This window comes from Cololabis saira, chromosome 13, assembly GCF_033807715.1.
Source record: "Cololabis saira isolate AMF1-May2022 chromosome 13, fColSai1.1, whole genome shotgun sequence".
NCBI lineage: Eukaryota > Metazoa > Chordata > Actinopteri > Beloniformes > Belonidae > Cololabis > Cololabis saira.
In genome coordinates this window covers 27,567,223-27,581,992 of record NC_084599.1, presented here as the reverse complement: position 1 = coordinate 27,581,992, position 14,770 = coordinate 27,567,223, and the positions used below count along the sequence as shown (strand labels likewise).

Below are 14,770 nucleotides of genomic sequence, written 5' to 3'. Positions count from 1 at the left end.
AAAATAAATAAATAAAGAAAAGAGCAACAGCAGGCATGAGTCAGCAGATTAAAACTGGGCACTGCTAACCAGAGGCTGATTAAAGGCTTTACACCTGTCACTGGTGTAATTATATTAAATGGCAAGTGAAATAAAAGACAATTATGGATAATGATTAAATCAAAGCAAAAGCCAAAGAAAATAATATTCTCATATTCTCTCAGTGTCTCCATCTGGCCTGTAAGGAGGTTCACCTGACCTAATGGAAGCATTGTTTTAAATGTTCATATCAGGTAGACATAGATAGGACTCACTATATTTGGTATTGAAGTATGTTTGACTGTTATATCTCAATGAATATGGTGCACAATGTTTGTATTGGTTGCTGTGTGAATGAAATATTGCTTTGACTGCTTTAGTGCAGTAAAAGCCTGCTTTAGCTGGAGCTGTGGCGCGGATGTCATAGTGCGCCAGTACGGTGATTGTTGGCCCAACTGACAAAAGCTGCATCCAACAAATCAGACAGCAATATCGTCGCTGACCAATAGTCCATGAGAATTGATTCTATTTGGCCTGTGCAGATCAGCCATCACCAAGTTTACAAATCATAGAAATGCAATCACTGTGCCATTATGGGGAAACTGGCCCTCTGGGAGTACTGGGATACAATCAGTTCATGTCATCAGTTCATGTCATCTGTCGCCCCCCCCTACCCTCCGCTCACAGTCAGGCTGGCTAACCCTAAAGTAACACTCCCTCGACGAGTGATCTATTTATTTTTGCATGACCGCCTTTATTGAAAGAGCCTGTAAGCTACGGGACGAAAGATGGTATCAGACTCGATTCCCAGGGACCCGAGCAGCCAGCATACGTGTCATTTATTCAAGAAAGCCTGCTGGTGCTGTATCAGGTCAGAGCAGCTGTAACGATCGCGTAATCTATCCATGAATACACCATATCTGCTTTTTGTTCACTGCTGTTTAGGTCCATTTTTTTTTTTAGTTCATCCACCTTTTTTCTTTTTTCTTTTTGCCTCTTTTCTCTTGCCCAATTCAGTACATTAGTCTCAAATCCATTATTCTAGTACTCAAAAGTGGTGCGTGTAGGCTTCGGTGTTATGTTTTCTTACCATGAAGTCTTGCTAAGAATGATCTTACTTATACATGGGCCCAGTAACATCAAATGCATCAGCTGTTATGTGCATGGTGCTGTTTGTACCTTTTGCGGATACGCTTCTCCACCAGGCAGAACCAGCTAGAGGGATACCAGAGTGTTGCACCTTTGATAGTATCTTATACATAGATCATTTATGACACACAGAAGAGGGTGTTTGTAAGAACGTATTTTATAAATTTGCAAAGCGGAGTGTAAGCCCTAGTCAGAGCTGTACTGGAGCTGGTATAAAGATACTATACAAGTGTGGTCATTAATAAGTGATGGAGAGGATACAGCTCCAAACCTAAAACAGCGTAAATCCTCATGTTTTTTTTCTTTCTCAACATACCATTGAAATATTTATAATAGTCATTGTACAGTGATGTCAGCCTCGGAGGCAACCTTTCTAAACCTAGTTTTGAGTCCATCTGTTTCTGTCTTCTGTCTTTAAATCTGTTATTTTCCACAACTTCCATAATTTAAAATTTTAAAACTTGAGTGCCATTTTTCTCTACAAAGTCCCAGAGTGCAATAGTACAACATTTCATATTGAAATGCTTCAATGATTTGACTTGAAATGAGATAATAGTTTGCAAGACTAGAAGGTTTTCAAATAGTTAGCCCAAGTTTTGACAAGGAGAGGTCGAAGGTAATTCCACGGGGCCTTGTTGGTGGGTCATCTTCTCAACAAGAATTCTTGGGCACTCGTACAGAACTGAGACGAGACGTAGAAAAAAAAAAAGCAAGAATAAAAATAAGACAAGAAAACTGCCTGCTAGGTGGGGCAGTCCTGAGTGGCCATTCTGTCAGCAGGATATGATGTACAGCCATGTCAATACCCCCCCCTGCAGTCAAACTACAATTCAAGTTGATGTCCTAATTTCCCTTAATGTAGCGCAAGACCACTGTGATGTCTGCAAAGTGGACATGAGGTCATCGGCTTGCAAAATGAGTTCTGCTGTGCCACTGGCCACGATTTCAGTCAGTCAATCCTCTCTCATTTGTGATGTGGCCTTGGGCTTCAGATGCATATTACAGCTCTGGGTTCTTCCCCCTCAGCCCTTGTCATCTGAGAATGAATCACTACTCTGGCTCCAGTTGGTGCGGAGATCAGGCAATTTGACCCATGGGACTAATTGCCCAAAGACGGCGGGGTGGATAACTATGACCACAGAGTGCACTACACTGTCATCTCTTAAAAGTGAAATAATGACTCAATCATGCATGATTATTAGCTGCGAGGAAACCACAGGGCTTGTGTTTCTATCTAAAGAAGCGCCTTTTGGAAGGATGCTGTTAAAGTTGCGATAGGAAGAACGATTGAAAACATCAACAGTCAACAGAAAAAAAAACACACAAACAAAAGAAAAACAAAACCTTGTAACTTTTTGTGAAAACTTGTCAAATGTGGTCAGTTACATCTCTCATAAGTATTCACACACAGACTTTTGGGAGTCATAAGGGGCCTCAACCGAGCGGTGGCTTTGCAGGGCTCTGTGGAATCTTGGATTAACTCAAATCTCATTTATTTGACTAAACTTGAGGAATGTTGATAGAAATTTTGATTGACCGGGCTTCTCCACTCAAATAGCATTAAGTCTCAACCTATTGCCTCCCCTGCTGATGATTATCTTCTGGTATATCGAGACATTGATTTAGAACTTTTTACAATGTGGTGTAGAAATACATCTCCTTTGGAACATTGGACAAATACATCGTTTTTAATGGGAAAAAATATGATAGTAGCCATGGAGACAGCTCTCCAATCCTCTGGATTAAGGTTGGTCTTGCTAACTGTAAAAAAGCCTTATTGTTCACTTGGTATATTGTTTTAAGGCTATATTGGATATAAACACCTTCCCTATCCAGAATGCACATATTTCTCTGTGAGCGACGGTAAAATAGTTGATGGTAAAATATTTCCATTCATCTAATTCAAATAATAAATCCAAAGTAAATCTTTTGTGACTGGAAAAATATATACATCCAAAAAAAGGATTCCTGCAGCACTGCATAATGATCCTGGTGTGCAAGAGGACATTTTTTATTTATGTGAAATTCTGTGGAGATTGGTTAATTAGTCAAATGAATAAACTGCAGAAACTGGAGGCTAAACATTGCTTTTGTTCAAAGGCTTATTTAAAGCTCTGAATCTGTACGACAGCTAAGAAAACTCCTATTATGTGTTGGAGGATAAATTATTAACTTAAAATATGTTTGCACTGGCTGTAGATGTTCTACTTTAAGATGAGTGCATACAGGTAAGCTGACACATTGGATTCTGTTGACACTTTGTACCCATCTGTTTTATTTACCAATCCACTCCCAGAGTTAATTTGATTATTAGATGGTCTTTTTTTTCCCTTCTGTTGACTAATTTGGTGGCTCTGATTTTCATATATATTCTTATTTATAAAACTTGATTTCCGAAGGGGGCCATAAATTCCTAGTAAGTGGAAAAGGTAAAACACTAGAGAGATTTAAATTAATGAATGCACTGGTTTCATATTTTAACTATACAAAAATGCAGAAGAGGGTATAAAAAGTCTTAAAACCAAGTAGAAGTGTGGAATGGGAACTTGAAGTTATTTCGAGTATTTATTTGAACTCTATTCTCACTTTTATTTTTTCATTTATTTTAATTTCTCACCTGACTGAGCAGTGGAAGTGTGAAACATAATTTCATTTTTGAATTTTTTTAAAGAAATGTGAAATAAAGGGATCTGGAATCTTGATCAGGTCTGAGGACTCATGCAACTTCTTCCTGTGCCTTTTTTTTTGCTTTCCTGTCACAGAGGATCTGGTACCACCAGGATTCCCAACCATTGACATGGGCCCTCAGCTCAAAGTGGTGGAGCGCACCCGGACAGCCACCATGCTCTGTGCCGCCAGCGGTAATCCCGACCCAGAAATCACCTGGTACAAGGACTTCCTGCCCATAGACCCCAGTGCAAGTAATGGACGAATCAAACAGTTACGATCAGGTAAGCACAGATCAAACTTTATATAGCTATGCTTTTTTTCACCCCTTTTTTTCCAGGTTAAGGACTTTTCTTTCTTTTTTTCCTTTTAAACAGATAATATGGGTAAAACCTGGAAAATTCATGCTAGCTAACCTTACAGGACTGCAGCTGATCGAGTGTCCTGAGAAATAATTTCTGGATTGAACTGAAATTAGAATTGCGATGAAAAAACACAGATTTTAAAGTATCAAAAGGGAAAAAAGAAAAAAAAACACTCAAATGTGAAATTAACATTTGGTTACCGTTTGTTGACAGCTAAGTCAAGTTGTCATATAAAGTCAAGGTGTTGCAGCCATTCTGGATTTTGTGGTCAACATCCTGAAAACGTATGTGTTTGGAAGTTTGCAGAACAAGGTTGAATGATTTGCAGCACCCCACGAGTGTGTCATAGCAGACGATGAGAGGTTCACATTTACTGAAAAGGCTCAGATGTAGAAATGTTGTCTTTTTCTCATTGATTAAAGCCCACTGAGAGGCCTAGTAAAGCAAAGTCTAATTATATAGCTAATTAAGTGCAGGTCCTGGAGTGGCTCAGGGCTATAAGGGTAGATATTTTAGGTCGATGATTTGTCACCATTTGAAAAATCCAATGACTCCCATTTGATTTGTTGCAGCGAACGTAAATCAGGGTAGACATGACTAAATAAAGAGTCTGTTGCCATCGAGTTCCTGCCCTAGTTGTGGCCCTCAAAAGCCGTGGAGTCAAAAGAATCAATTTGTCATCTCATTATTGACGCCTTACCGAATACAGCAAATTCACAGTCCAGTATTACACTTTTAAATTTTAGATTTGATTTATTTTGGACTTAATGAAGCTCGCAGTTTAAAGTGAACTTTTACTGTATAGTATTTCAAACCATTAATAATATCAGACCTTTTTTTCTTTTTCAAATCATGATGCTCTGCATTTGTTTATTTATTTTTTATCAATACACCTTGAAGCTTTTTGTGCAGCCTGCAAAGCAGTATTTCTAACTCAAGTTTTAGGACGAAGAGCCTTCACAAAGGACAGCACCAATATTGATACTTTCACACTTTTGCTAATCTTTTCAATCATCAACTATTTATTTTTTTAGGAAACAGTCAGGCCTTTGAGGTCATTGGTGAGACGTGTTGGTTTAATATAAAAATTGGCAAGTTTTATTCATGATTACTAGCCAGGTGTGCGTTTTAGGGACTTGCTGTTGTCTTATTGCAACTCCAAATATGGCATATTTTGATCAGCAAACTAACAATCAATGGCAGAATGTAGATCATGACAGAAATTTAAAAAAGATAAAACATCCTTTGCAATATGCTGCCTGACAATATTGATGGCCAAACATCAGTTTTACAGCACCTGTTACAGGAGACAGAGAAAGGGATGGAAGGGTTCTAGTCTATAAAACAACCCGAATCTTCTGTTAACCTGGTCAATGTGGGATTCTGCACCAGGAAATGTAGCTCCTTGTCTGTTTTCTAACCACTGTGTCATCTGTCTCTGTCCTTTTCATGTCTTCAAGTGTCTTTGTGTGTCCTGTTTAACTGACACAGACTGTTGCTGCTGCTGTTTCTTTCCCAAAGGGTTTTAGTCTGTATCGATGTTTGAAACTCAGATGTGTCTCAGTCCACATCGCAAAGTCTTCAAACATGTGCCATTTGGTTTTAACCCATAGCACGTGGTAAAAAAAACAACAAAATAATAACAGTTAAATCACCATAAATATAGACTAAATAAGATTTAAATCTGTTACATTTTACAGCAAAATAATAAAAAAGGAATATGGAAAGAAAATCCATACTTATACTTATACCTCATAAATTCAATAAAACTTGACTTTAAAAAGAACCCTACTGTAGTATACTGTGGTTATGTGGAAAAAAACCCCACAGCTTTAAAAACAATAATTCCTTTTAAAGTTTGGTCGTCACATTTAACCCTGACCTAAAATGAACTATGTTGTTCTTCCTTTCTCTTTTATTTACTTCTCCTTGCTTTGTCATTTTCAGAAACGTTTGGTAAGTGTCATGCAAAGCTCATCAAGCAAACCCTGTCCTTGAAGCAGATGGCATATATAAACTACTTTCCAAAATGCATGAATCCCTTGCCCTCCCTCCACCCCACCCCCACCCTTACCCCAGCCTTGTCCTCTTTTTCCATTCATTTCCTATCTCCTTCTTCTATTTCGTCTCAACTTTTTACCTTGCTTTGCCCAGACTCTTCACCTATCAACTTCAACTTTATGTTCTTCCCCTGCGGCGCTCTGGAACTGACACCAAAGAGACGCTGTACGAGTTAAGGAGGCACCGCGGGCCACCTTTCGTAGGACAGTTTTCAGTTACATGTGGATGTTTTTTTCTTTTGAGGCACTATCCTCCTTATTAATTCTAATTTGCATAATAGGTCTTACAAACTCACACAGTTCAAACAGCCTTCATGTAGTTTGTGGCAGATTGATTATAGGGGTCCCTAAGGTTACCTTTGAAATAAATGTTGCTTTATTTACTCTCCCTGTCCATATTATTCTGTTATGCTCCACGGCTGCACTCTCCATGTCCTTTAAGCTTTTTCTCTGCTGTATTAGAAGACGGTAGGCTTTGAGGAAATAATTGGACTCTGTTTTAAATCCAAAGTATTCATTTTTGTGCAGTCACAGCTCATTTCTGTTTCTTGGTGGGGCATTGTGAGGTATAAACACATTTCTCCAGCATTTTTTTTTCTTCTTCTTTTATATATTTATTCAGATTTTAAACAGCTGAAATGAATTTCTCCCAATAAAAGCTTCAAAGTCCTAAAAAACACCCTTGAAATGTTCAGAATAACAGCAGCAGAAAGAGCTTGTAGTTTATTTCCAGGTGAAGGCCGCGGCAGGACCACTTTATACCCACACCTTCCAATCCCAGTCAGACTGGGTCACCTTGCTGCTCTTGGCCAAATATATAATTTTTTTTTTCCAACGCCGGTTTGGCCCACACCCGACATTTCCAAATCTCGCTCCCCTGCTGGCTTTTGGAACGACTTGCAAAAACATAGCCGGCCTCTTCGAGCTTTGTATATTTTACTTACATTTCAAACTATATTTGCCTATAGGAGGATATAGGAAATTACTTTCTCTTATTTCAATATGCCTCTTGCAAGGTAATGTGAGTTTTGTGGTGCAGCCTTTTTTTTTTTTTTTTTTTTTTCATGGTTTTGCTAGAAAATTCAGTACCTAGGCAGAATTTATGCTGATGAGAAAAAAGCCTGTGCAATATCCTTCTATCCCTGAACGTCTAGCAGCTATCTTGGGTCACCTGGTTTTAGTATCAACACCTGTGTAATAAAGCGTTGGAGAGCTGGCCTAACAAATTCATATTATATTTCAGGGGTTTTATGTCCACCAGATTGGTGTTGACAGTTTCCAGGGCCCCACTGAGTTGTCTTTTACATCAGGCGCTCTCAAGCCTCAGGAGGTAACTCATAATCTGTTGGATCCTGATGGTGGAATACAGAAGACTGAGATGTGGGAAGGAAACTTGGAACATTTGAACTGGACAGGCAAATCTGGGTTCAAGAAACTTCAAAACTTTCAAACTTCCACATCTATTTTGTTTGACTTTGGTCCAGTGATGGCGGCAGGTAATCGCGGGTGTTGTGCATCCTGTGGAGTAACTGGAAACAAAAAGAAATAGCATCACGCTAACAAGTTTCATTATGTTAGATGTTGTTTGGGACGTGGCTGAATAGCTGGCAGACAGGTTCCTTATGTTCATGAGCACGCTGTGCCGGAGGGTCAGTGATATTTGCATCAAGGTCCCCTGAAGAGCTCCTTTAGAGATGTGTAGTGAGCCTGACATTTCTCCCTGAGTTCCCATGGCTGCAGACCCCAGGCCCTCACTGGCCTTGTCAGCCAGAACAGATTAACCACAGGACACAGTGACGGTGAGAGGATAGGGAGGAGTATTCATAAAGATTAAGGTCCTTTTTTTTTAATAAAAAGGTTTAAAATCATGATCTGAGAATACATGGGTCTCTTTTACTCGCAGATTTGTGCTCATGTGTGACTCACGCTGAGTCCGGTCACACTTAATCTGGATGAAAAAAAAAAAAACTTGCATGTTGGGAATGCGAGTTTTGACCATCTCCCTAAGCCGCTGTAGGGAGAGAGTCAGGTATCTCTGCAGATGTGGCAACAATAGGGATGTTTTTTCCTCTCTTTCCCTGAGACCTGCTGCGATATCACAAGGATCCTGGGGGGTGGGGGGCATGTAGAGACGAGAAGGTCAGCCAGAAGCCCTCTGGAGGGTGGTCTGACTTTGACACTCAGCCAATCACGCAACCCCCATTCCCCTCCCATGCAGATGTGCAATGTCTCTGCCAGACCGCCTCTGGCTAAACTATAACCTCCAATGATATTTTTTAATATATTCAGAAGGTTGTTGACCAAAACAGCTTGGTGTTCTGGGGGAAAATCTAATGCCACATTTGATAACGTGAGAAGGACGGTAGCATGTTGAGATATATTTAGGTCATTGTCACCTAATCTGATCAACCCCTGGATGACCAAAGCTTAGAAGGGAGGCTTATGGCCGTGAGGTTACAAGCACCTAATACAGGTGGATTTGTCATAGAAATTGAATAACAGCTCGCCCCTGGACGTCTGGTCTTCACTGGCCAAGCCTTATCTTATCTTTTCATGTGCCTCAATTATTAAAACTTCATTATTAAAAATGAAAAGTTTTAACAAATCTTTACTGCATAATCTCCCTCATCGTAATTAAAGCAGACTAACTTCTTCTTCTTCTTCTTCTTCTTCTTCTTCTTCTTTAATATTTCCTCCGAACCTTTGCACTGAACTCTTTGCCACTTTATTCTTCTCATGTCTTTTTCATTTTATTGCCTCTCTTATGTCACTCTTTTCTTTATGAGGTCCTTGTGACCGCACTCCCCTGTTAAAAACCCGCTTTATTAACCTTAACCTTACTCTAACCTTAAACTAACTTTAACCTCAACCTCTAACTTCTAACCGATAACCTCTTAACCCCCAACTAAATTCATCTCAGCTAAAGCCGAGTAAACCAGCTTCCTGCAGCCTCTAATAAAACTCTAACTCTATAACACTGTCACCTTCCCAGAGCCCTGTTGTCCCTTTGTCTTGTGATTTACCCACGATTCTGTGACTTACTATTAACAGAAATTATTAATATGTCACTTTGGTTTTGCCTGGTTTGTTAATAATCCTTATCTTTCACTGAAATAGGTACATCTGTGGACCCTACACCATTCATAGTTGCTAAATGCTTCTTTTTAGGGCATATTGATATTAAAACATTTTAATAAATGGGAAAATAAATGACTTCTTATCACTTGAATGTTTTATACAATGATCCGAACAGTGATTAATCATTTTATAAAATGTTGACTTTTTCAACATTAAAGTAAATAGTTTGTATGTAAAGTGTGGTTATTATACTATTAAAAACTTCTATTACAATGTATTTATTCACTTAAACACAAGCAAAGCAAAGCGTAAAACATAAGCTCTTCATAAAATAACATAAATTTAAAAGCCAATGTAAACCAGGCAGAACCTTGCCCCCAGTGACAGGATCCTTGATTGCTGGCATCACAAAGGACTCCTCACATGTGCAGAATTGCAATAACAATGTAACCAGAAGGCATGGAAAGTTCCATCCCCTCCAGAAGCCACCCAAATCACTTTACTGTACTGCAAAGAATATGGAAATTGCAGGCGCCGCTTTACACTTGATATGTCCCAGTGTCCCACCTCCTTCCAGTTCTGCCTGTAAAGTCTGTCGGCGTCCAACACCATTCTCGGGCGTATGCTTCCTCTCCATTGTCCTGAGCCAGAAGCCGATGGAGAGGTGCCCTTAAACATCAGTCTGCTGCCCATACTTGGGTCTATTCCATGACTTATTAGACCCGTCAGTAACAATTGTAATGAAGCAGAGCATTTTAACTGACCGTGTCACATCAGCAAGGCTATCCAACAGCAGAACAGCTGTCTTTGTGTTACCGACAGCTTTGTTGATGCAACGCCTCATTCAATTATTTCACATTTATGAGTAAACTGTCACTGTTGTGATACCTTGATCATCTTTATTAAAGCAGATTTTAAGATTTAATTAGTCAAGATTGAGTGGGAAATAATATCTGGATATAAATAACGTGGAAAATCATTTAGCATGTAGAAGAACCAGAACTATACAGTTAAACTCAATAGACGATGCTTTCCCTTGACCGTTCGTGTTGCGTATGGCAAATAGTGCACCTCTCCTGAGCTGATGCCATTCTACTGGTTATCTTAAGGGCACATGTTGGGTTTAAGTCACTGTTAGATTTAAAATAGGCGACTAAGAGGCAGGATTGAGTTAGAAGCTGTGGGAGATGTACACACAAAACCCAGAAACCTGAAGGAGATAAAATAAATTGAAGTCAAACAAGGACAAAAAGGGGGAACAATAATGTCAAAGAGCAGAAAGACAGTTTAATGTGAATTTGAAGGGGCTGATAGTAAGCTGTCCCCCCTATCAAACCCAAAGCTCAGCCCTAAGGGATATATATTACAACGCAACAGTTCAGAATGCATTTAGAAAAGCTCACGAGCCCTAGAACTGGAAAAACTCAATATTTTATTGTCCCTAATGGGGCATTTGGCTTGCAGTCAAGCACGAAACATAATACATACTTACAATAAACAACAAAGAGGAAACATACAACTCCCTGCGAAATGAGACAATGGAAAGAGCTGGGAGATTGAATGACTGGGGAGAAGGGATGAACCTTGAGGTAAAGAGCATCTGTCACAGCTAAACAGGTTTATTATACTTGTTGGATAAATAAGAACTTCAGTCTGTAAGATTTCACTTTTGTTGCCTAAAGGTACACCCTGAAACGCTCGTGCAATGGAAAATCCATTCCCCCCACAAAAAGTTTAATACTTATCTGGATACCTGGTACAAGTAGTGGCGCTGCGAACAGTTTTACTGACCTCTTATTCAAGGTCCATTAGTCACAGAAGGCCTTTCGGCTCCAGGTATTCCATGTTCGCTTATAAAAACCAAACCGCTCATGCTCTGCTTAACGCCTGGAATTGCAACAATGATAAAATACTAAGGAATCAGGCTTCCTTAAGTCTACCGAAGCATTACACGTCACGGAGTATCAACGGCGAGGAGGGGGAGAAAAAGATCCATGAGCCAAAACACACCGCTAACTGTAAAAACCACAAAGGAAGCAATTATCTTTGTGATACCAGCAATGAAAGGCTTTGTTTTCTGTTTAATTTGCTTTTTTTTTCTTCTTTTCTTCCAATGGAAAAGTCCCTGTCTCAGTAAGAGACAACCCAATGGTTTGGTAATCTAGTTACCGTGAACCTTCCAACCCAAATACCTTTACTACTAACACTAACCCAGAACTGAACTGATGATGTGTCTTCGTTTTTGTGTCTCCTCCAGAGGGTACCCCGATCCGAGGTAAGATGAATATCAATCACAATAAAAACGCGACAAAAATACTTTTTAACTCACACATAATCAGACATAACCAACGATCACCACCCTCGATTCCTCCCAAGTGACTAAATAAGAGAAATTACAGAAGGACTTTAATAGTATTCCAAAATTCCCTCTTCTTCTACTAACCTTAATATCTCATCTGTGTTCGTTCTGTGTTCTCTGTCCTCGTTTTGTGAAAGTGGTCTTATGTGTTTCACTCTCATGTCATTGTCAATGTGCTCTTCTTACATTCCGTGATGTGCCTTCCCATTATTTCCTCCACATCAGCGACGTCAGGAAACTACTGAGAAATTCACAAAGTGTTGCAAACACCTTGATACATGATTAAGATGGGTGGGGGGGGTGCACAGATGTGGGCTCACAATTGGGGAAATTACAGACTATTGATTGTGTCCCTAAATGTTGACCACAAGGTTTTCTGCCTGGAACTGTTTTAGAAAATGTCAGGAATCCCCCTTTTTCCTCTCCGTCTCCGCTTTGATCTCTCTGTTCACCACCAGGGCTCCAGTCATTTCATATATGTTAATGCATCTCCCTCATAGCTGGGGTTGGTACATTAGGGGGAGAAGCTGGCATAAATTACATTTGATTTCATTCCCTTCACTCTGCCATACAGCAGCTTGCAGAGGCAGACCTGGGAAAGCTTCTTGGTGCACTGGCTTTCTTTTAAAGAAACAGCAACATGCTCACTATTTTTATAAAAGAAAAAAAAAAGAATTCTGTTTCTAGAATGTGTGAGGATGAAATGAAGGGCCAGAATGACAGAGATCGTTCTAATTTCTTCTTTCATTTTCCCAACAGTTTATCTGTCAATCCTAATTATCCATCAGGCTTCCTTTGCTGAAATGTTTGCTTGCAGGCCATTCACTGTAATGTTTTTAATTTGTTGTGCAATCCTTTTGTTCCACAGGCTGACCAGGTAAGTGCATATCTCAGTTTGACAGGGTGGCTCAAGTGTTCAAGGTGATTGAATGTGCTGCAGCGCAGAAAGTGATTCAGTCTGACAGTAACGCCACTCCAGTAAGGTTAACGTCCTCCATCCTCAACCATTCATTAACATCATGAGTTTCTCGACCAAATTTCAAACCCTTCACTCCATTAAAGCTCTCACTTCGGAAAGACACCACCAGACCAGTCCCTCATCTCTTTAGTTTAATTAAGAGAGGCTCATAAATCATAGTGTGAAGAACAAAATCAAATGTTACTTATGAACTTTTTCATTTGCATAATTAGATAAGCACTTGAAACAATAAATATGGTTCCTCCCCACCACATTACCCCCTGCTCGCATGGACTTTCCATTAGGAGGGTTTGCAGAAAGCAGATTGTGTAGGCGTTGGTGCATTGGTACGGTCACATGTTCATGCTCGTGGATATGTTTGTTTAACTACAGCTGACTCGTGTTGTCTGTAAGAAGGAACACGTTGTACTACTGCTTGTTCATTTTGGCGTTTAATGCCACTTTGTGTTGGAGGAGATCCCGAAAACGTAAAAGCGGAATTCATTTTTCTTCCACGTAAAACCACACAGGTGCCAGCCTTGAGGTAAACGACAGGTGCAAAGGTAGTCTGACTCCCTACCTCCGTCATTACCCATTTCAGAGGAGCGTTACAAGCCAGCAGATGGACTCTGACAAGAATGGCATCATATGTGGAGCCCCATGCTGGTGTGATCACACTAAAATGACCTTGGGGCGGTGACGAAGCGTTGCCACAGTGACAGCCAGGATGCAGACAAAAGAAAAGAGACAGAGGGGCAACGGCAAGTTGAGACTTGTCTGCCGTGCAGTGACACTGGTTGTCACTACATGGCCTCAGTAAAAAAAGTTCTGAATCAGGAAAGAAAAGTGTGATTCCTTTATTCATTTAGATTTCGCAGACAGTATGAAGAAGCCAAGACACATTGCGTTGTATTCTGGCTCATTATTTTTTTTTGATATGCATCTTTTTCTGCAAATAATTAAAAAGAAGTCCCAAAAAGTTAAAATGGAGCAATGCAGGTAGTTCCGAATGAATAACTGTAATTACAGGTAATCCTCAGAGAATTTGAGGGAAATCTTTTTGTATCCACTTAAATACATAGTTTTGTTCACAAATGGATCCCAAAGATTGGAGGCATTTGGCATGGGACATCACAAACTATAAACATGAATCTGTATTTCAGATCTGTTTCGAAGAAACCACATACACCATACTTAACAGAGTAAGTGAAAATGGAGGAGTGCGTGCAGATATGGAGTTGCACCAGTGCCCTCGTTAAAGGTCATTTACACATCTTAATTAAGAAATGTATGTGCCGCTTTCAAGATGACGCATTTTTCGCGAAGCCCATGCGTTTCTTTTGTTACATTGGGCTCATATTACAAAGGCACCGCTTTGGAAGGAGAGGGCGCAGGTACACGACTGGCCCACCTGCAGTTTTGATCTCTCGCCAAAACAGAGTAGGTGGTGAATTATTGAACAAGAAAATGCAACAACAGTGACCTCATACTTTTTCCCACCTTCAGAAGTGTTTGCAGGGAGAATAGGACGAAATCAGACAGGAGTCACTTTATGTGGAAATCTCACATTTTGGTTACCGTGTGTTTATGTTTTTATAACAATTTGTCTGCAAGTAACGCAGAAAGAAGGGTTTTTGAAAAATAAATTGGAAAGTATTATATCTTTGCACTTCTTTTTGCACTTAAGAGCATTTAATTCCTGCAGTAGAAAGGTTGTTATTTGTGTCTAGTCAGTGATATCAGGTGCTAATTTGAATATGTAATTGGATTGTTGTGAGAGTGTAAAGGAGCGATGCTGGGATGAGCTGCAGTGACAGCGGAGGAAAATTGAGGGACTAATGAGAGTCATGAAGTGAAGAAAAAAGGAGCTAAAATGATGAAAAGAGCAGTGTGCCACCACCGAGCCTGAGTGGGAGGCAGAAGGAACGAGAGGGAGGGAAAGAGTGTGAGGCTTGGCCAGCCATTTTGTTGATCGCCTAAACAAATCAATCAAGGCCTGCTGGAGCACACTAATTGAATTACACAAATGGGTTTGGGGGTGGAGGGGGGCGGGGGGGCGGTATGCACATAGTGAAGCTGCTACAAAGCAGCAACTGGGGTGGGCAGACCACAGCTT

General features: G+C 40.0%; 1 protein-coding gene across 7 annotated transcripts in view; it reads left to right on the top strand.

The window, feature by feature from the left end:
• The window catches only part of ptprsa (protein tyrosine phosphatase receptor type Sa), a 228,068-nt gene that overhangs the window by 132,297 nt on the left and 81,001 nt on the right, over nt 1-14,770 (top strand). For all 7 annotated transcript variants that reach the window (XM_061738512.1, XM_061738513.1, XM_061738511.1 and 4 more), the window contains one exon: nt 3,930-4,118. In XM_061738512.1, the coding sequence (XP_061594496.1) occupies nt 3,930-4,118 (189 nt within the window). The remainder of the gene's footprint in view (nt 1-3,929; nt 4,119-14,770) is intronic.